Here is a 21,985-nt window from a genome sequence, read left to right on the forward strand (position 1 = left end):
CTATTTTCTGCCTCGTATTAATACACATTTGGTGCTCTGGTTACTATTTCCGGCAGCAGGATGGTGTTTATACGACCACAGAGCAGTAGTTAGAGGCAGTCCGTCTCACAAAGGAAGAAGCTATATTAGGCTTTGTATACACAGACAATACTCGCTAGGATGAAACCTATCCCTGAACCTGGTTTTGGTCTTTTTATAAGATTAATTAGCAGTAATTATTTTGTTTAGATTGTACGTTATTCATAATCTTTGTTGTCTGGAAGCTGAATAAACGTACACTCTTATTAAGTTGGCTTATTATTATACTGCTATGTAATTATTAAATTGACATCTAACTCCCAAAGCTTACCTATATCATATATTTTCGCAGCGTGTCGGACCTGGTGAGGAAGATCACCAAGACAGAAATCCCTCCGCACAAGAAGATGCTGGAGTTGGTGCCGTCCTTTGCTGAAGAGGACGAGGACTCTGACTCCTGCCTGCCTATCAGATATCTGCTTCTGTGATGCCATCAACATCAAAGTTTCCAGAGAGTTCCATCACATGGATCCGTTTCAATGTGACAAAACAAGCTTCACACTCCTCCGACAGTGAAAAACAACCCCGTTTGTTGCTTTAGCTGCTGTTTACAAAGATTGATATCTGAATCTTGTTTTCCAGCATCTGTCTTTCTATTTCTTTTATGTCAATGATTTTTTGCTTATTACTGCGCGAGCATACACTGCCAATTTGTAATTGTTAATCACTGTTATATCGTGTTAGCTGAATCATTTCACAATCACATTGTCTGATCTGTCCCGTCCCTTCGCCATGTTCCCCAAAAATACTGCTAAAAGTACAATTGTCATTAATTTCCTCTTTTTGTTTATCAGCCTGTAATATCCGTTCTTTTGATTCCAGAAAAAGTACCATGAAGTCCTGTTTGCTAACTTTTGGTTTTAATTTACATGTAAAGCGGCCTTCTGAGAGGTCATACTAAGAGTTCGTGAAGATGCGTGCCAAGGCGAACGGATTAGATGATCTGGAGCTGCCGGGGCAGAGCTGGCCTGTTTTCAGGGTTTAATTCAGGTCAGACCGAGCCCGACGTAGAAGCGGTGCAGGGAAGTCAGAGCAGGCAGTTGGCACAGAAGGTAACGTGCTTTCACGATTCAGGGTTCTTTCGCCATCTGGACGCAGCTGTCTCACGAAAACGCAGCTCTCCAGGCACACGTGCAGAGCTGGCCGATCCGTGTGGAGAATCAGGACTCATCTACTAAATCTTTAAGTGTCCTCAGATGGCTTCAGTACGATTTCTATACCCCTAAAAGGACTTTTTTTATAATGCTCTGCTCTCCTAGTAGTGAAGAATCATCTCTTAAATTATTGCTGCTGCTGCTTTTATGTAATTTATTCTCTTTGTAATGGGCTTGTTCTTAAAGGATGCTGTGCCAACAACATTTACACATTTTAATAAATATGAATCAATGAGGAACCATGTTGTATTTGTTTACTTCACTAATAGACGTCAGTTCCCTGACACTCTTTTAAATAGTTCAGGAACATACTCAGCTATCATGACCACACCACACCCAACCTCCCATCTTTAAGCAGGAGAAGGTTCTGTTCAATTGACTAAGTTTATCATGGCCTTTTTTCCTAACTATTCAGCTGAGATTTTCTATATTTGATTTTTTCTTAAAATATATATTGGCAGGTGGTTCCCTACCCAGCCACTGTAACCGTCAAAAGACGGATGGAGCTCAAAGGTTGACACACAATTCTGCGTGGATGACGATGGCAGACACCTTCACCCCTATAGCATCACCTGTCAATCAACAACTGGCTGCAATATTAAGATATTCATATTTAGCACTGCTCGACGCATTTTCATTCAATCCAAAACACTTTTATTCCAGGTGAATCAACATTGTGGACAAACTCTGATTACAAAAATAGAACCATCTTATAATAGTCTGTGTTAAAGTCTGTTACAGTCTCTCTTAAATGTATCCGATGATGTCGTTGCATATGATGGGCTGCCTGCTGCCCGTCTTCATCAGAGCAGTGAACTGGTAGAAGTCAGTGTCCAGTTGGTGCAGGCCCGTGTGGGACTGGTGAAAGAAAGGTTTGAGAGCCTGCAGTCCCACAGGACACGACATGCGTTTGGAAGCCTCTGCGGCTCGGCCGACCCTCGTGGAGTCTGCCGGCCTCGTCCTCATCTCCACGCTTTTAGACTTCCCTGCCAGCCTGCGCCGCATGTTCACCAAAATGTCCTTGGCCAGACGCCGGCCCGCACTGGGCTTCAGTTGTGCTGGCTCGGGACACTCTGGTAGGTCCATCCAGTTCTTTATCAAGTCAGCAAAACTGTTGTCCCCCAGAACCAGAGGCTGTCTGTTCCTGCTGCGGCTCAGCAGAGACGTGGTCCAGTCCTCCGGGTCACTGGCCTCAAACGAGGTCCAGCGCTCCAAGCAAGCGTCTGATGTTGATTTGGGTCTGATTCTCCCAGAGGGTCCTCTGTTTGTGCGGAGACAGGCAGAAGAAGAGACCCGCACGTTTCTGGTCCGCCTGAGCACCACACCTTCATCATGCCAGGAAGCCTCAGAGTAACCCGAGTCCAAGTCCAGGCTCTTCTCACTGCTGGGGGAGCCTTGTGTTAACCGCTCGTGCTCCTGCTGCTGCTCTTCCTCCTCCTCCTCCTCCTCCTCCTCTTCCTCCAGAGGGCTGGCGAGGCAGCAGGCAGAGTCGTACGTGCTGGCTTCACTTGCATCAGAAACGCGCAGACGGGTGAGCCGCTCCTGCTGTGCCCTCTGTTTGCAGAAGGATCGAACGCACGGTTCACTCAGCGGCCTCGGCCTGCTGATCTGCTTCAGGTCCTGCAGGGATCTCATCATGCACTGCATATGGTCCCGGAGGCAGTCTGCAGAGTCGCCTAAACACAGCTACACAAAGAGAAAAACAAAGAGTTAGTGGTGCACAAGTCTATTTTAAAACACTTCCAACCAAAGAGTTCTGGTGGACTTTTGCAGCAGCAGTTTGTGGTCTAACAGCGCCCAGAGTTATTCCCAGAACCGAGCCAGTAAGATTCTTAGCAGCTGAGATCACTGTGCTCTATGACCAATATAACAAGTGAAGCATTCCTGACAAACCTCAGAGCAGCTTTATGCAGACCATCCCATGCAGTGTGCGGCTCTGAGAACAGGATGCACATTTAAGACTGGGAAAACTCTCCCTGCCTCCTGAAGCTAGAGGGGAAGTTGGAACAAAGTGGAGCTGAATCGTGGAGGAGTGAAGAGGCGCTTTTTCTTCTCTGAAACCCCCTAACTCACAGGATGTTGAATGGGCTGTATTAAAAAGCAGGAAATGACTGCTACATATTGGAATTACACACTGGTCATGAACTAATTATGAATCATAACATCTTCAACTGAAGATAATGCGAACCAGTTAATTCACCATGGCATTGAAAACTCCTAAAACCCTTAAAAACTCAGTAGCCTAACTTTTCTGTTGCTGTACTTTTTCTTATTCAATTAACTTCTTATAATATTTAGTTTTCCGAGCCCCCCCTGTCCTGCCAGTGTTTGGCTTGGAGCATTAAGGGCAACACAATGCCATGATGTTATCACAGCTGTGGGTGCTGAACCATTTGCCCCCCAGGGGGAGACTTATCTGACACACAAGAGACATCCTCAGTGGGACTCTGTGGTCTGTCTGCACCTTCTAAAATGCTCTGTTCTCCTTGGCTGCCTCCACACAAGGAGGACAGGAGATTCACCCAGTTGTGTGCATTTTTTGACAAGGACAGTTTGGTTTGAATTAAGTGGGACTCTGGGGGATTAAAAGACTCTGGCTTGACCAAAACTCACAAAAGAACAGTCAGTAAAGGAAATAAACGAACCTGTTCAAAAATGTGTATCAGTCCTCCTTTACAATTTTCTGCTAAATATCCAAACAATGCATGTACAAAAATGTCAACATATATGTTAGCACGTAGGAGAAAACTTACCATTGCTGAGAGAAAATGTCTGCAGGGAACTTCAGAATCCTGATAAATGTTTCTGCAACAAAAAACCAAACGCATTAGATAAGAAATAGACACTTTTTCGCAATTGCAGCACTAAGACGTAATAAAACAAAAAGAGTTATTAGGACTGAAACTCACCTTCGCATCTGGTTCAAAATAAATCCAAGCAAATTCAACAAATCCAAAGATTTCTAGCTGGTCAGAGATGAAGTCTCAGTCTGTATATTCTCCCCTCTGAGCCACATGAAGGTCTGTCAGCGGACTTTGACGATGCTGGGGTTTTAGCTGCAGCCAATCAGCGCAGGGCATCAGAACTTCAGCCAATAGCAAGTCGCTTGAAACGAGAAGCCGCCCTCCCTGTGTCAGCGGCTCTTACTGTAACTGTATTGAATTACACTGTGGAGAATACACATCTGGAGGTGGATAATTAAACATTTGTATTCCACAATTATCTATTAAATTATAAAAGAACACTTTCGATGTGTTGCTTTTTGGTATTTTGGTATATATTCTTCCATTTACCAACATTAAAGGATTTGTTATGGGAGTATTTTGATCTATTAATCCAAATCGAGCATATGATTACGAGGGTTGTTTGGATTGTAAATTGGACTGGTTTGTTACAAAATAAAATCCCATGGATTTAACTTTAATTGATTCACTTATCCAGATACTCACATATCATGTCAATTTACTGACACCGTTTGGGGTTCTCTGCCTGAGTGAGTAACGTAGTAGTGAACAGTCTGTGCATACGTGCTGATTGACCGAAGTCTACATGTCGCCACCGTGTGGCTCTCTCTAAACAGCACCTCCCATCATCCTACTCCTCCGTTGTCTGTGAATATAAACCTTTGCATACGGTCCATTCACGATTCTTGTCTTAATGGGTGTTTAGACATGTAAACGAGGCTCAAGTAAAGTCTTCATTTCATTTGCAGATGAGCGAACCATTCATGTCTGCACCTCCACACCTCACGTCTGTGGATGGTGACAACACTCTGTATTGTAATTCAGACAGGTATAGCAGAAGGAGGCGTGGTCAGGTGTTTTACCTCAGTAAAACTAGTCTATAAAAGATGTAAAAGAAAATTAAATACAATCATTCAAAATCCAAATAAAGTAAAAGTATATTAAAATCAAAATGATCCCTAGGACTTAGATGCAGCCTATTTATATCAAATATAGACAGTGGACCAATTTTTCATTGCTCTACGTCTGCTGGGGTGTTGTGGCCCTAGTAGTTTTGCTCTTGTGCAAAGAAAACCGCGACGCAAATTTCTTTTCAGTTTTAGGAGGTTTCTCGAATCTTTTTAGTGCAATACTGGATAATTTTACCTCTTGGAGCCTCAAGAAGTTGGTTCTGTTTTTCTTTGTAATGTTTATTATAGTTTAAGTTTATGTTTCCATGCATGGTGAATTACATTGAGGGTTGTGAAATTCCTTGAATGTGTTCACGTAGTTGGTCAATAAAGCAAATTCTGATCTGACATAAAGCCTCAACTAGACTACTAGTTTTCTTTAGAAGAGGTGAGGACAGGAACCGTTTGATCTGTACAAATGTCTAAATTGTGTTATTGTGTACTTTAAAATCTGACACCTGTAAAGTGTAATAATGTCAAAAAAGTATGTTGTATGTATGCAGTAAAAGTACAACATTTCCCTCTGACATATAGTCAGGTAGAAGTATGTCGTGGCTTAAAGAGGAAGTTTTGTGCTTGTGTCAGTTATACGTAGTACTTCAACCTGAAATGTTACTGAACAGCAGGGGTTAAGTGGAACCAGAATAGATGCAGCCTGGAGGAACTAAAATCAAATCACTATTGTTACATGTCCCATTTTACAATTCAAACAATATTCCATAACTGTGCTCTAGTTCTTCTTTCAATATTTGAGCAAATGATTCAGCTACAAACGTAGGGATCAGTAAATATGAGACAAAATAGTCTCAGCTCAAGCTCCATTTACAGGCTTTTCTACACTTTCAATCCCATCTAATGGTCATCATCAACAAAACATTCCTTTCTACGATTTTCTGTCAATTTTTTGTCCATACTTGCATGAACAGATTAACACTCTTTGTGCATTTAGGTTTGACACATCACACTGCAGAACAAAAGATAAGGTGAGAAAACTTTTATTTACATCAAACAAGTGAATGACTTTTATCTTATTATATTACTGAACAAGTTTCATCCATTCGTCTCTGTGTTTGGTGCATCTGAAATCATGGGTAATGTGAACCGAGGTGGAGTAGAAATAGCCCTAAATCACACTATGGAGATAGTATGACTCTAAAGAACGAGTGTAAACAGATATCAAGGCACAAACATATGTAAAAAGACTCTGATTGAAACAAAGAGTACAGAACGATCCATGTTAGGAGGAGACATAACCACTTAAAAATCTTGCAGATATCTCAAAAGTGACACATAACAGTTTCTGTTTTGTTACTTTAGGAATGTTATTCAGTCTGTGGGGGGGTACGAGCTAACCTATGGGCAGTCATGCAGAACGATGCACTATAGTACAAGTGTGGATACTGAGTCTGTGTAAACATTGTACAAAAAAAACATTTTCCCTTCATCCATATTTGTTCTCCATGCGGGGTTGTTTTCTTCTAAAAATAAGCTCTGTGCAGTCAGAAGGTTCGTAAAATGCCAGCAGTCGTCAACAGAAGTGAATGTGACTGTTATAAAAAGTTGATTTTTTTCATACTGCATTCTTTTAATAAACTTTTAAAGTAAAGAGGGAAAGTTAAATGAAAACACAAGGCGCTCTAATTAAATCAGGAGGCTACTGTTGAAACGAGAGGTTCTCACTGACTGGTTATTGAGCGCCTTTAAAGGATGAGAAGTTCTTAAACGTTGCTGTATTTTCATTTGTCATGTAGCATGAGGAGATAATGGGTGATTATTCTGATCAATTGAACTTTTCAAACAATTATTTTCCACTTAAACCAGTCGGATAAAATCATTTATGTTACAAAAGTTGACTGTCCTTGATTGTTAGATTCTGCTTCAATAAGGGGGTCAAATATCTATCTGAAGGTGCTCAGTGTGAAGAGTACGAGAAGCCCTGTACACAACAGTAAGGAACACATCTTAAAGAAATGAACATAATTGGCAGGTTGCAAATCAGTGATTGTTGACGTTTTTTTTTAGGCTTCCCCTCCAGGAGTCAAGTCCGTCATGGTTTTCATTATGAAAAGCAGTAATCATCACATGGCTGTTGCAGTCCCTCATGCAGGCTGTGTGCGTCAGTCGAAGTCCTGTGTGAACAGAAAGACGACAAAAGAACATTTTGTAACAGAGACAATAAAAATCTCCAGCGTGACTCGGTTTGACAGATGTTTCCTGTTTAATCTGGTTGAGTTGACATTTTACTTTCCACATAAAAAACCTTTTCATATTGAGCCATGCAGATGTTTTGATTTCACATTTGGAGTTTTTGTCATTTTGAATTAACTTTATTTATACATTTATTTGTGGTTATGACAAAAAAACTCAATAGCCTTTCTCTTGTTTCTTTAGGGTAAAGTTAGTTTCATTTATAAAACCCAAAATCACAAAAAACGTCTCAATATGTACAAAATATGCCATTCTTTATTTTTACAGAATGCCACTGGAGATTTGCATAATAGAAATATATAAGCAACCGCATGATCTGAGTTGAGAGCAAACACCAATTAGTAGCTCCAAAGGTTGTATTGCCTGTGCAATTAAAATAAATTAGAGCTGCTAGAATTAAATCACAGCCAAAACTAACTCAAGAAATAATTACTGATTAATTTGGCGAATATATCCTTGATGAATCTATTGTTATTTTAGTCTTTAAAGTGTCATTTTACTATCCAACCAAAAGCTCAAAACAAAAACATGTTCAGATGCTTTCATAGAAGAGAATAAAAGACTGACAGATATTTACATTTAAGAAACTAGAGTCAGATAGTTAAAGGACTTTTCATACTTAAAGCTGCTGTGAGGAACTTTCTGTTTGTGTTGATTTTGGCGCCCCCTGTGGACAAAACTGTACCTCTTATTTCTTTGCTGATTTTGTCCAGTACATGCTTAAGTGGTGGTTTTTAACAAAAGAAACTGCTTTCTTTAACAGTCACATGTGTCACTCACTTTTTTGCCCCTGGAAATGTAAACAAAGGCAGTTAATCGCTTCGTCTGACACCTACCCCTCCGGCAGCGGTTTCAGAAATTAAAAATAACTATATAGAAATAATCAATCTTGTTGCTGATGGTCTGGTTTGCTTCTGTAGATTATATAGAGTCATCAGAATTAATTTCAGTCTGTTTCATAACCAGCGAAAAAACTCCTCACAGCGGCTTTAAAAAGGCCTTAAACCATTAAATAAGGTATCAGTTCACCCCAGGCCACCTAAATAGATAACCTTAAGATATTTAAGCATCCATCCTACCTTTAGAAGAGACCACAGTCCTTCAGATTGTTCTTGATAATGACGTCTGTCACGGCGTCAAAGACAAACTGCACGTTCTTGGTGTCAGTGGCACAGGTGAAGTGTGTGTAGATCTCCTTTGTGTCCTTCTTCTTGTTCAGGTCCTCAAACTTGGTCTGAATGTAACTCGCTGCTTCGTCAAACTTGTTAGCTCCTGTTGGGAAAAGTGTGGAGAGACGAGGAAGAGATTTATTATTAGGACGACATATTATGTTTCTTATGCTGATTTCTGAGCGTGTGCAACTGCACTGTGGATGTTTAAATGTTAACACGCTGCTCTCAGGTGCAATGCGGCCCCTCACGGACCACTGTGTACCTGCGTATTCTGGGAAGCAGATGGTCAGGGGGCTGCGGGTGATCTTCTCCTCAAAGAGATCCTTCTTGTTGAGGAAGAGGATGATGGAGGTCTCGGTGAACCACTTGTTGTTGCAGATGGAGTCAAACAGCTTCATGCTCTCGTGCATTCGGTTCTGAGGAGAGGCAAAAATCAGTGAGGCCGGCAATACACCAGAGCTGCCACCAGGGGGCGATGTTGTTTAATATTTAAAATATAAGCAAGGGGAGGTTCTTCAGAGCATCTTTCACCCTAGTCTCTCCTGAGCACTTGATTATTCTTCATTAGCGGTTGAAGAAATTGGGGTCAAACGGTTCAAATTACTTGACGAATTAGCCTTCATTACATGATTACACTCCATTAGTTCAACTGTAAATGGATCGTTAAGGTCTGTTAAGTCAATTTCACCACCTAAATAATAAAGGAGGTAGGGGCAAAGCATTACAATCTAAACTACTTCCTAATGAAATTATGCACTGAGTGAGTACAGTAATATCCTCCACGTAGATGAAGACATACACACCAGAAGGCAGATTTATCCTCACCATCTCCTCATCCTCAGCCAGCACCAGGTCATACGCACTCAGCGCAACGCAGAAAATAATGGCCGTGACTCCCTCAAAGCAGTGGATCCACTTCTTCCTCTCTGAGCGTTGGCCTCCGACATCGAACATCCTGCAAACGGGGGAAGAAGCAAAAAGACACTGTGTGTTTGTGCGCACAAGAGGGGGAGGAAGGTCGCATGAAAGACAGTAAGGTGAAGCCGATCGGGAAGAAGGCATCGAGGAGAACATATTGGGAAGGATGAAGAAGGGAGGAAGGAAGGAGAAAGTTGGTGTGATATTCCAACCCTGCATGTACATTAAGTTTTCATGAGAACAAAAATGGCGAGGAGGAGGAGAAGTATCAGTCACGTGTTCGATAAAAGGCGGCAGGGTCAATTTAGCTGGGAGAGGCAGGCGGGCCTCTATAGTCAGAGCAAAGCAGCGGCTAATGGCGAGCCTGAGCGATGTGATCAAAGCTGTTAGAGATGTGAGGTGAGCGAAACCCTGCAGACAGCTGAAGCGTTGGCAGGCCGACGCATCCAGGACAGCCGCCACACTGTGTCAAAAGATGACATTTGTCTGTATCTGTAAGCGTTTCTACTTCCTGTACTTATCATGGCAAACAGGACAGGGCTACAAAAACGTGACTTTCTTCTTATCGATTGCCTCCATGTATTATTCAGGCCAAATATTGAGGCTGTGGCAGAAGGTAAATATCAGAGAGTTTATCAGGAAGCAGGTCACACCGGAGCCATGCTGCTGCTTTACAAAGTGTTTTATACACTGCTAAAGACCCTTTCTGCTAAAATAAGACTTTTCTTATATGTATCTACTCTTTGCACTTTTATACAACATCTGCTTCTATGATCAAAGCTCCCATTATCAAACTCTTGCGTATCTGTCACGATCCTCTAGTCAGATATACATCCATTACTATCCCACACATGAGTGCTCAGCCTGGGTCAGAGCATATTTTATGTAAGACCTACAGTCCTATACCATGGAGGACGCACTCGAACGTTAGCAGCATAATAATCCCTAGTTTAGTTGAGTGATAGAGAGTGGTGGGCAGGATGTAATTCATTTACTGAGCTCTCTGTGCAATCACGATAATTAAGCTTTTAATTGCCGCTATAATTTGGCTTCTGAGTAGCTGAGTTTTATACTTGAAAGGAGGAGAGGGAGACTTGAGCGGGAACGTCACTGCTTACACTGATGGGCGCTTATTCAAGGAAGACGCTTGTAGAGACATACAAGTTTTATGTTTTTATATGTTTTTGTCTTTCCGCTCTCTTAAAATAGCATCAAGGACAGTTATATTTTATGCAGTGTCATGTTTCCTGTACTCCTCGCAAGACAACTCGCAGTAGCTAGGGGGTCATATTAACACTCAGCTTACTTAATGTCAAGTACAATCTCCCACTCGGTGTGAGTTGCTAAGTGAGAGTTCCCTGGACCCTCACGTTGATTTGCAAAAGTTCCGGAGCAACTTTTCTTGTTTCAAAGATATCTGAAGTGTCCTAACGTTGATGTCAGGTCAGTGCTTATCGCCTTACTTGAAGTGCAGTTCCTTGAAAGTGAAGTGAGTCTCCACAATGCCGGTGGTCTTCACTCGAGTTCGCAGCACATCCTGCTGGGTGGGGATGTAATCGGCTTTCGCTATCCTCTCAAGGTCATTCAGGTAACTATTCAAATAAGAGAGAGAGAGGGAGAGGGAGAGAGAGAGAGAGACATCACGATTTCATGACTGCTCACAAACATAAAACAGGTCACTGATGCACTCCTGGTGCAATAAAATCATACAAAACAGTCTGCTCTTTACCAAACTGCTTTGATCCGAAATGAACTCAAGCAATTTTGCGAACTTTCTGTGGAGTGAGTCATATTCTGCTGTGTTAATAATAGGCTATTAAATTTTACGTAACAGCATTTCATTAGACTGTTCAAATGCCTTTTAAGGGATTATGCTAAGGTCTCTAATAAAGTTCTGACTAAATGCATCACACAGGCTGGACTCAAACACGTCGGTTGTTAATCTCCCAGAACTGCAGCTACAAATAAAATCAAGTTTAATTAAACCTGAAATAACTCATTTTGTTTTTTTACACTACATAGATGCAGCTGAAACATGTTGAGAAGCAGATTCAGGAGGTGTTTCTACGTCTAAGTCTAAGTCTCTATTAGCCACCTTATACATTGTCAAATTGTTTCATGTCCATATATAGCACAGTGACTTTGCCCAAATGCTGGGGATTCTGGGACTCAACAAGTGACACATCTGAAGCTAGCGTAGCTTACTACAACAAAGATACTGACCCCTCTCTGACCCCTCTCTTAAAGGAACAGGCTCAAATTGTATTCACAGTGAAACAAGTAATACAGTAACATAAAGCAATAATCATAAAACAACTAGCAACTGGAGTTAGCTTTTACACCAACACACAATATGCTTGCAACATGCTATTCAACACACAGTTGTGTTTCTCACTGTAACATGCTAACTGCTAGCATTTGTTCACTAGCAAACAGACCAATAATGTCATGTTTGATTCTGGTTCTTAATGTTTCATTCATTTCTGTCTTCAGTTCCTCATTTCCTGTTTTATTTTGTGTGACTCACCTTCCCTCATTTCTGACACTTCACTTCCTGCCCTTGTGATTTCTCCCACCTGTGTGATTGTTTGATTGTACTCACCTCTGCCTGAGTACTATCACCTGTGCCTGATTAGCCTCACCTTCAGTCTAACTCCTGTCTGTCAGTGCCAGTTTGTCTCTGTAAGTTTTAACAAGCGTTTAAACTTTCCAAGTGTGTTTGCCTAGTTTCCTGGACCTTCTGTTTGGGGGAGACTCTGGATTTTTGCCTGCTCCAAAATGGACTTCCTCATTTACAGTAAGCCTTTTCTTGTTACCTTTTTTGCAATGTACTAGCTCCTTCATTGCCTGCTTATTGGTCCTCTCTCTTGTCTTCCTGCTCCCCTGTGTTTGCAACAAATGCGACATTTTGGGGTTTCTTGATGTTTTGGTAGAAGTAATGTTTTGCTCTTGTTCCCTCTGGAAGCTAAGTTTTCCAGTTGAAGTCTGCTTGGGCCAAGGTTTCTCTTCCAAAAGTTGTTACTGCTGAGATTCTGTGGATCACAACTTTAAGTCATTAATTATGTACACTTAGAGTACATATTTGCTAGTTGTGCAAGCTAACTACGTTCCGTTCTAAAGGTTTTAATGTAGGTGTAGAGCTTTCATTGTGGGTAATTGCAGCCTTCTCTTGGACAGAGGGTCATATTGTATATTTTCTCCTAAGATGTAAACACGTGTTGTTTTGAATTCAGCCCATTCGCCTTGCTATTTCTCTGCAGTGGAGGCCTCGGTTAGCGCTCACCATGGCCTCTGTCTCACACACACAGGATGCAGTAGGTAGCCATCCACACATCCTCATTGATTTACTACTCATTGAATCATAATACAGACTATCTAGATGGTTGATATTGTTTACCCTTCGGCCACACTCAACTGCACCCGATGCCATCCTGCAGCTCTTACATAGATATACGTCCTGCTGTTTATCGGCTGCCTCGCGACTCTAAATAACAATTGATGTCCTCGCCTGCTGCTTCATCTCTGGTTGTTTTGCTGTGTTTCGATTTCATCTGTCTCAGGTCACCAGATATTACCTCTCCAGCAACACTGGTGTGTGTATCTGATGCAGTTTTCTTGGGCGTACATCTTTTTTTATTGTCACTCCAATCTCAGCTCTGCTCTGCTTGCTGTTGATGCTTATGGGGAGTGAGATGAGGTCAGAGCTTGAAAGGCAAGTATATTCTGTATATAAATCCCACTGGGAAATGGTAGCAATGTCTATGTGAGACCACCAAGGGATTACCAGTAGTACTGGCTGTCATTAGTGGGAGGATTTCTATGGCAACGTGCATATTCGATACTGATTTTCACGTTTATTTTTTATTTTTTAACCCCCCCCTTGACACAGATTCCCAGGCAATCAATACAATTTTACATGAGCTCAAGATTTATTGATTTGTCTAACTATAATTTGGGCTTCAGATTACACAGTGTCTGTGCAAGGTTATCATTAACTTCCAAACTACCGAAATACCAAAAGCTACATTGTCAAAAAAATGTTTCAGTAACTTAAATTTAAAAAAAAAACGAGGCTCAAAAACTTACTGAAACTGTTTTGCGTGTTGATAAAACTGCAGAAATTATCCCACAAAATAAACTAAACTCAAATAAAATGATAGAGAAAATGTCTTTAGCTTTCGTCTTTGTCAATTTATGTCGTACATATGCCGCGTATTTTGGGTGGATATTAAATCTTCCAGTGTGTAGCTGTGGCTGTTTTACACCAGCAGATGGCAGCACGCGACTTCACGCGTCTGTGTTTCCAATCTGTCCTTTTCTGGCCTCCTTGCAGCGGTGGCGTTAAAAGTCAGGAGAAAGTGGCAGACTTTTCCCATTTGGGATTACTTTGCTATGACTGTGTTTTATATAAGAGCAAGTTTCTTGTAGCGGAAGTAAAAGTCCCACCAATCTAAAAGTTCATTTGAAACACTCGCACAAGAAGGCTAACCTAGCTGAGCTTAGGGTGTGAATATATTTGTGCCCACATCTATTATTAATACTACTGTGGAGGCAGCTTAATGTATGCAGGACACAAGTTCAAGATGTGTAGTGTGTACTGTATTGTATCTATGATTACTGTAGTCTTGTTGCGGTTGTATCCAGTTGATTTTTTTTCTCATTGACACACATCCTTTAAGGTTTGTCCTTTGTGTGGTTGTTCATCTTCATCTAAACATTTTCTGGGGTTTCTGGTTTAGCTCAGTGTTTAAATCGTGCGTCCCATGCGTTGGCCTCGGGTTCGGCCCTTTGCCGCGTGTCGTCCCCTCTCTCTCTTCCCTGTTTCCATCACTGTCCACTGTCCTCCCTCTCTAAGAAAGGCATAAAAGGCCCCAAAAAAAGCGTCCAATTTTTGAAATGGTACGGTGTTTTGAGTTTTTATTACACGATACTTTTAAAACTAAACTGGCATTAAAACTTAAGTAAAAATAAGCATTTTCAGCTAAAAGAAATCAAACTAAACTACCAGAGCAGCATTCAAATCTAACAAACTGAAATTGAAAACAAAGTTAAAATGAAATAAAAACTAATTAAAAATTCTAAACTTTTCAAACTAATAACTAAATAATCAAGTTAAACACAGACACAGGCAGAATGTTTCCTTTTTCTATCCAATTGGCTGTTTTCTCTCCTTTTAGCTCATTTAGTTCTTCGCATCTCTTCTCCTCTCCCACTTTCCCTCTATTTTTTTGCCTTTTCTCTGTTTTCCAACTGTTGGTCAGAATGGGACATGTTTGACACAAGCCGCCAAGCATACACAAGCATTACATCATCGCACACAAGGCCTGCTGGGAGCTTTAGTGGCCCAGCCAACATAGTGTATTCTCCACAGACAGAAAGATATTCAGTGTGTATCAAACATTTCTGCTCTACTTAAATCTTACGATTCATGATTGCCGTGCCACAGACCGATAAAATTTAATGAGGCAACAAAACCCAACTGGCCTATTGAAGTGAATGAAAACATAATAAATGATTAAACAAACATTTTCATTGCAGCCATTAGAAAATATTACCAAATGGGATCAAAGACGCAAACACAATGCAACAATTCTGACATTTTAAAATATCACGGCCACAAAATTCATAAACTTCCTCCCTCAAAAAACAACAAACTCCAAAAGGGGTCACTCGGGGCACAACTGGCAGCTTCTCAAACTTTGCTTGGAGGCTGAATTGAAGTAAACAAAATTTTCTGCGTCTCAATTCTTTCATCCCTCAATACCAACTGTTCTGTGCTCAGCTTATGAGGTTACAGTATCGAAGCATCAAACCCAGAGAGGTAGAGAGAAATCACTAAATGGAAGTTATTGGACGATCCTTCTGGTCTCTATGGCTCCCTGAAGTAGATATAGACAGGTTTCTCACTGCAGCCGGTATGAGAGAGGCGGAAAGTACTGCACCGTTAGATCCATCACATCACCAGGAGAACGGCATCAATAATGGGAGGAATATTAAACAGGCCGTTATCTGGAGACATTAAATGAATCAGAACAACCATAAACCAAACGCCGTCACTCCAAACTTTCCTACTGTCACAAACTTCAGCTGGTTTATAATCTTATTAAAATAGTATTGCAGAATTACATTTGCAAAATACCTTTCTTATGTAAGTAGGAAAGCGGTATGCAGTATACGGGTGGCTGCAGGGTTTTAAACTAAGCCACATTTACATTTATAGTGGTGACACGTAGGTTAGGAGTAGAATGCATATTGATTGATGTTCAAGTAAAAGAGGAAATACATTATAATAAAGCAGAATAATGGCAGCTGAATTTGACAAAAGTGAACAATATATTATTGCAATCTCTCCCTTTTTTCCCTTAAATGACTGACGGTGTAAAACACACACACACATTCACACTCACTATGCTGCAGAGTCGTTGAGTTGGTACTCTCGCGACCGTGTAAAGCAGTTCTGTATGCCGCTGTCGGCCCACAGTCGCCTGATCACGTTGGACAGGTCGTCAGGAAGGATGCCCTGCTCCTCTGCAGCTGCAGACAGGGCAAAGAGCTGCTGGGCATCGTCCTGCAGGGGGCGATAAAGACACAGGGCAGGGGGTTTATAATGAGAGCATACCTGCAAAAACATGCATAAAGTTGTTATCGTTGACACAAAATAACATCTTTCCACTGTATGGACTTGTATTGATATTAAAATAATAAAGGGCAGTCTTCCAGTCCAACTCACTACAGGAAAGGGTTATTGTTTGTTGTAAATGGTCCTTCGAACCATACTGGCTGTGAGGAGAGCGCTAAGCAGTGATTAAAATGAAATAAAACAGAAACTAAAAACTAGTCATCAGCCGTCCAAGTTGGATAAACTAGGTCAGTATGTTTAAAGAAACTGTTACTCCCTCTGTGCTTTGACAGTCAGGCAGAGACAGACCTGAAAAAAGTGAGCCTATCTTTGAAGAGGGGCTCTTATGCTGTTTCATATTTTAAGACATGTAGGTTACAATGTTGGATGTCCACACTAAACGTGGGTGAAGTTTCAAATCTGTAGGTAAAAGTATGTTTCAGTAATCGCCTGTTAAAAAAGTGTATTGTGAATGCTTGGAGAAGTCTGTCAGACAGACAGACTTCTCCAGGCGCTTCACTCTGTGATGTCACAAAGTGGAGGAACTCCATATTTGGGCATCTGCCTGACACGTAGCAGAACTTCCTGCCCCTGGCACAGTTCAAGGACACGCCCACCCGGCAGACCAGTCTGCCTCAGAAATTTTTTCACTCCACCACTCTGCCAGTCGGTAGATAGTGGGCTTGTAGGGGCGAGGTTTCTTAAAGGGACAGAGTCGTTTCAGGCAGAGGCTGTATAAGGGCCTGCACAGAGCACCGGTGTGAGAACAATGAGGAGTTTCTTTAACTGTAAATTATGCTCAGCTACTCCACAGGTATCACAGAGTGAAGTAAGAAGCTTGAAATTAGCTTAATACCCCCCCCTTTAAGGACACGGTAAAGCTAGCCACAGTAGCTAACTTTTCTTCTACTACAGTGAAGACATGGTCACTATTAACGTGAAAAATATCATGTTAAGTTTGGATACATTATGCTGAATAAACAACACAGTTATGGGGGGCCATGCCCCTAGTTAGTGACAAAGATGTTAGTCAACATAGTAGCAATATTATGCTATATACTGTACAATGCTGAACCTTTTAAATGCTTGGCCTGTTTTTTTGGTGAGCTTTATGTACCACTCATTATTCTGTGTTCTGAGAAAGATATCACTTAACTGACTTTTTGTATTCCAATAATTGAATGTACATACTTGTTGTACTGGTATTTTGCAGCAGTGACTGCCTATGAACACCAACAATAACAGAGTAGCTTCTTTAAGTTCATCTGCTGGATTACAAGTGATTTCTGCTTCTGCTCAGATATTTCGGGAGTGTGCAGATTTTGTTTCCATGTATGTTTTTCATGCGCACAATCTTTGTGTGTGTGCATTTCTACAGCTTTGTGCAAGTATGGGCAGGCTAGCACTCTAATTGCTTGCGAGGGAGTGTGTGAGAGTATATTAATTTAACAGATCTGGCAAAACGAAAACAAACGGTTTTATGCATCCAGCTCAAATGACCACAGCCAGACTGAGTCCTCAGTCCTTCTATTACAGCTTCAGTTTCAGCACACATGCCTCAGCTCCACTGCAAAATCACGCCGACAATCCCTCCTCCACAGAAATAAGTTCAGTCACTGTTGGACCTCACTGACAGCTTGTTCGTAGGCTGAAAACTGTTCACAGCGTGCCGCAGACTCCATCTCTGCCTGAAGCTGTGACTTGTTGTTGTGTGTCTGTGTGTGCAGGGTGTGGCTCTCAGGCTGTATATGTGTTTCTCTGTAAGAGTTTAATGAATGCATTGCAGAGCTTCCATGAATATGTGTTTATTGGGGTGCAGAGTAGAGAATAGATTCGTTTTAAAGTGACCACCTTGTTCGATATGCACTTGAGGGTGATGTTAACAAATTATACAAGACCAAACTGCTCTTTAGGCAGCTTAGCATATAGTGTTTTCATATTGTGTACGTTTCTGATTCTAATGCTTGAGAAGAGAAAATGCTTCAGGATGACGGCTAAACTTCCTCAAACCGACACAGAGAGGGGCAGATGCTAATATTAGCCGAAACTGTAATAGCCAACAGTGGATGCACGAGTCGACTTTAACAAGTAAACCAAAAATGGGGTCATCCTGTGTTCCCAGACAATAAAGAAAACGGTCTTGTATCCACCATGGGGAGGGCATAGATGTCAGGAGGCAACATTCTGAGGGATGACTGTATCATATAGACCCATGAATCACACAATAAACCTTTTTAACCAAGAGCCAAACTACAGCTGAGAACATAAAGCCCTAGAAAGGACTCCTTAAAGGAGCAATCCGCCCCTGGAGTAAGCCACTGTCAGTCAAAGCTGCTGTTCTCTGTAATCGATAAATTGGCGCCATAACTGTGGAGAAAGTTGTACCAACAGCTTGTGGTTTTGCCGATTCTAAATTCCAGCATGCATTGCTCCCCTCCCTCTGAAAGGAACGGTCCAGCGAGAGACGCTGGAGTGAAATACTACAGTTTTCGCTGCAGGTAATGGCTCAGATCGGTACACAATCCGAAAATACGACGAGCATGTACCAGTGGATCGTCTAAAAAAATCTTCAGGTCTGCAGTCTACATTTCAAACCTGATGATCTTGAACGAGACATGACATCGGAGGCGGGGGTCCTAGATTGAGGAAGTGTAGTTTAGCAAGCTCCCTGGCCTCCACCAGATGGCGCGTTTTACGTAGTCTGGCAGAGGTTTTCCAGGGCCCATTGGAGACGCAGATAGCCTCCTCCAAAGGCACAGAGCCAAATTGCATTTTTCTTCTACCATAATGACATTAGCTCCCCATGATAGCATGATGGGACTGAGGTTGAAAATCGGCGAACTGGCCCTTTAATGTGTCATATTAGGAAGGTATTTGGCTGAGGAACAGAGGTTCATGGGAAAGCTCCCCCACAAACTAAAATAGTACTTACTACTTTTGGCAGTAAGCTAGTTAGCCAGACATACTAACATTTTCCACTTGTCAAGCACCACCCTCCACACTGACAAATATGTAAAGTAGACATAAAACAAAAGTAAATAAAGCAACCAGACGTTTCTGGCTACCTGTAAGCTCTTCCTTTTACAGGTGGTGGCCATAGAAAACAACAGGAATCAATTTGTGTCATTACTGAGGCTGCAGAAAGCACCAGGGAAACTGGATGTACTTTTTAAAATGTGTCCTGCCAGCACCTTTAAATAAATCCATCATCAGAACAGCCTCAGAGGCCCGTCTGCTGCTGCAGCCTCTATTAGCCGCACATGCAGCCTCTTTTCTTTCTGGTACAACTTTGAAGAGAGAGCAGATCAAATATGGAGGAGGTGAAGTCTGCGAGACGAGGGTTGTTTCCCTGCAGGTTACAGAGACGGATCACAGAAGTATCACACTGTGTTCTAGTTTTAGTAGCAACAGAAAATTTCTCTTTGAAAAAGTGGCTGCTGTGAACAGGTGAACGTTAGAAATCACACCCACGTTTGGATAAAACACTTGCAGAGATTACAAGTGTTACACAATGGACAGGATTAGACATGATTTGAGAAACAAACCTGATTTCCCAGAGGCGTCACAATCTTCACGTAATCTTATTGCACTGTAATACCTGAATATAATAAGTGAGGGAGTATTAAGTGTTTCAGAGTTTTTCTCCCCAATTATTTTGCGCCCGAAACGAAGCGAGAGAGAGTCTGGGATGGAAGAAGTACAAAAATATTGATGTTATGATATACAGACAGAAAATCATGCTGTAAGAACTACAGTGTTTCTGACTGTGCGTGTGTATCTTACCACTCTGGAAGTGCTGCTGTAGTCTATCTTGAGACTGGCCATGGCTTTCACTATGGCCATAATGGACTGGATGGTGTTGCTGTAAACCACTGCTCGGTACTGCTTACACTCGTCTTCTGAGTAGCCGTCTTCATGGATGATCCTGAGTAGCAAAAATAAGCAACATTAATTATTTAGGTGTACATTAAAGGATAGGTTCAGACAGATGTCATGGAGGTAGAGTAAAGGGAATTTTATAGTGAAAAGACGAGGAGCTGCACACTTGATTTGACTAACTTTGACTGCTATGGCCTCATGTGAACAGCCACTGGAGGCTCAATTCTAGGATAAGGAAACACATTTTCCAAGCTGTTTGTGTGTGCACATTTTTTACCATGTAGCAGACATACTCTGCAAGAATGAAAACACAGCAGTGCACGATAAAACCGCCTCGACTCAGCAGCATCCAGTGGATGCCGTACCCTGAGTTCACCTCTCTCTCTCTCTCTCTCTCTCTCTCTCTCTCTCTCTCTCTCTCTCTCTCTCTCTCTCTCTCTCTCTCTCTCTCTCTCTCTCTCTGGACCTGAGAGTCAGGGAACTAAGTTTGCATTCAAAACTGTGCAGTCCTTTCCTGAGGTTCAAGAATCCAGACTTCATCAGGCTGGAGAGGAAGTGCAGAGGCAGCAAACAGAAACGACCTCTCATTAATTCTAAAGTAACGCTGCTTCTTTACGCCGTGTTTATGCATTAAAGTCGATTACTGACGAGAGCAATTTAGCAAACATTTAGTTGCCTTATTTTGAAGCTGTTGCATAAAACCAGGTGTGTTTATCTACCGTCTCTGCTGAACTGTTTGAGTAAACACCTGATACATCAATGTGTAACATAATGTGTGTGTTTCTGTCTGCAGGCTGTTTTCTTTTCTGAATGCCTGTAGGTGTAAATAACCTGGCTTCAAAAAGACTGTTCCAGCTCCAACCTCATAAAAAATTGATTCAATTCCTTGCTCGCCCAGAGGAATGTGAATAATTAAGCCATTAAGGGTCCTCTGTGTGTATTGGTTTGTGTGTGTCTGTGTGTGTGTGTGTGTGTGTGTGTACAACATCCTCTTTTGCTCCCCATTCCTCTTGTGGTGCGAGCAGTTGACAACAATACAAACTGGTGAGACCACACTGTCCCCTACAAACCACAGAATGTCGTCATCTAACAATTGCATTATATTTCTTCTAACTATTGAGCTATAATAACTAATATGATTGAACATGCCGCATGCTCAGTTCCTGTGCCAAACTACACAATCTGAGGTTTGGTAACTTCAACAGAGAGCACAGCTGCGACTTGTTCGCAGCTCTGCTGATTAACTGTCGTACTGAAACTCATCAGGACTTAAAATTGAACACTTCATCTTGAGATGAAACATTTCCCCTCAGCCCCGAGACGACAAGGAAACCAGTACAGCAGAAAAACAAGTGGGCATGTGATTATTCTTTTACTGTTGGCTCATATTGTGAAATCTGTATCAGTCATCCATAGACCATGTTACGATTTTAATCTTTTATATTACGCAACCATGAGGCCAGATTTAATCAGATTTGGTCAGTCATTGCTATAATTGATCCAAAACCAGTTTAACTATGGAAACACTCAGTTAGGCTTAAAGATATAATCTCAAAGATTTTCATTCAAATAAACTTCTGTTAAGTCTCTATCACTGAATGAGGTTACACAATGGTGATTGAGCCTATGGCCCACTGATGAAAGCCTTTGCATTTGCAGTATTACAGACTGGGTGTCTGTGGCGACATTCGTGGAGAAAATCACAAGCGGCGCCCAGTTAGTGACGCGTTTTCCATCACCCAGCAGTGGTTGGTCTGCCAGAGAGGGTAGGCGGAGCTAAGCGGCTGCTTTTCCTGTCTCTGATAGTGTTGCGAGTAAACAGTAATCTACTATGGCTGAACAAAGAAAAGATCGATGACTACAGATACAGCTTCAAAAATAAGTGAAAATCCAAAGAAAAAGAAACAAATTCAGATGAAGGAACAGTCTAAAAAGAAAAGTGACCATCAGCGAGGAAAATCAAGAGTTACAATCGTAACAAAAGGAGCCAACCATAGACGTCCAGATATCTGGAAATTGTGCCGCCAAAGACAACAAAACTGAT

The 21,985-nt window shown here is 41.6% G+C and overlaps 3 protein-coding genes across 3 annotated transcripts in view; 1 reads left to right on the forward strand and 2 right to left on the reverse strand.

Annotated features, from left to right (window-relative positions):
* Nucleotides 1-1,462, forward strand: part of uba7 (ubiquitin-like modifier activating enzyme 7) — a 39,494-nt gene extending 38,032 nt beyond the window's left edge. Inside the window, exon 24 of the mRNA XM_069677971.1 lies at nucleotides 371-1,462. Within this exon, the coding sequence (XP_069534072.1) occupies nucleotides 371-506 (136 nt within the window). The 3' untranslated portion in view covers nucleotides 507-1,462. The remainder of the gene's footprint in view (nucleotides 1-370) is intronic.
* A 434-nt stretch (nucleotides 1,463-1,896) lies between these two features.
* On the reverse strand, nucleotides 1,897-4,227 carry LOC138606285 (PAK4-inhibitor inka2-like). Its single transcript, XM_069678749.1, has 3 exons — nucleotides 4,142-4,227; nucleotides 3,986-4,037; nucleotides 1,897-2,918 (listed from the first exon to the last, which is right to left on the reverse strand). The coding sequence occupies exons 1-3, from the start codon at nucleotides 4,147-4,149 to the stop codon at nucleotides 1,980-1,982; spliced, it is 999 nt and encodes a 332-aa protein (XP_069534850.1). The 5' UTR covers nucleotides 4,150-4,227; the 3' UTR covers nucleotides 1,897-1,979.
* Nucleotides 4,228-6,124: 1,897 nt separating this feature from the next.
* gnai2b (guanine nucleotide binding protein (G protein), alpha inhibiting activity polypeptide 2b) overlaps nucleotides 6,125-21,985 on the reverse strand; it is a 44,167-nt gene continuing 28,306 nt past the window's right edge. Inside the window, exons 3-9 of the mRNA XM_069677514.1 lie at nucleotides 19,846-19,987; nucleotides 15,851-16,011; nucleotides 10,907-11,035; nucleotides 9,351-9,480; nucleotides 8,788-8,941; nucleotides 8,433-8,625; nucleotides 6,125-7,274 (exon numbers count right to left, since the gene is read on the reverse strand). Coding sequence (XP_069533615.1) covers nucleotides 8,435-8,625; nucleotides 8,788-8,941; nucleotides 9,351-9,480; nucleotides 10,907-11,035; nucleotides 15,851-16,011; nucleotides 19,846-19,987 — 907 coding nt within the window. The 3' untranslated portion in view covers nucleotides 6,125-7,274; nucleotides 8,433-8,434. The remainder of the gene's footprint in view (nucleotides 7,275-8,432; nucleotides 8,626-8,787; nucleotides 8,942-9,350; nucleotides 9,481-10,906; nucleotides 11,036-15,850; nucleotides 16,012-19,845; nucleotides 19,988-21,985) is intronic.

Source organism: Semicossyphus pulcher, unplaced genomic scaffold, assembly GCF_022749685.1.
Source record: "Semicossyphus pulcher isolate SPU_LCO1_2020_fin unplaced genomic scaffold, fSemPul1.0.p SCAF_3, whole genome shotgun sequence".
Classification (NCBI taxonomy): Eukaryota; Metazoa; Chordata; class Actinopteri; order Labriformes; family Labridae; genus Semicossyphus; species Semicossyphus pulcher.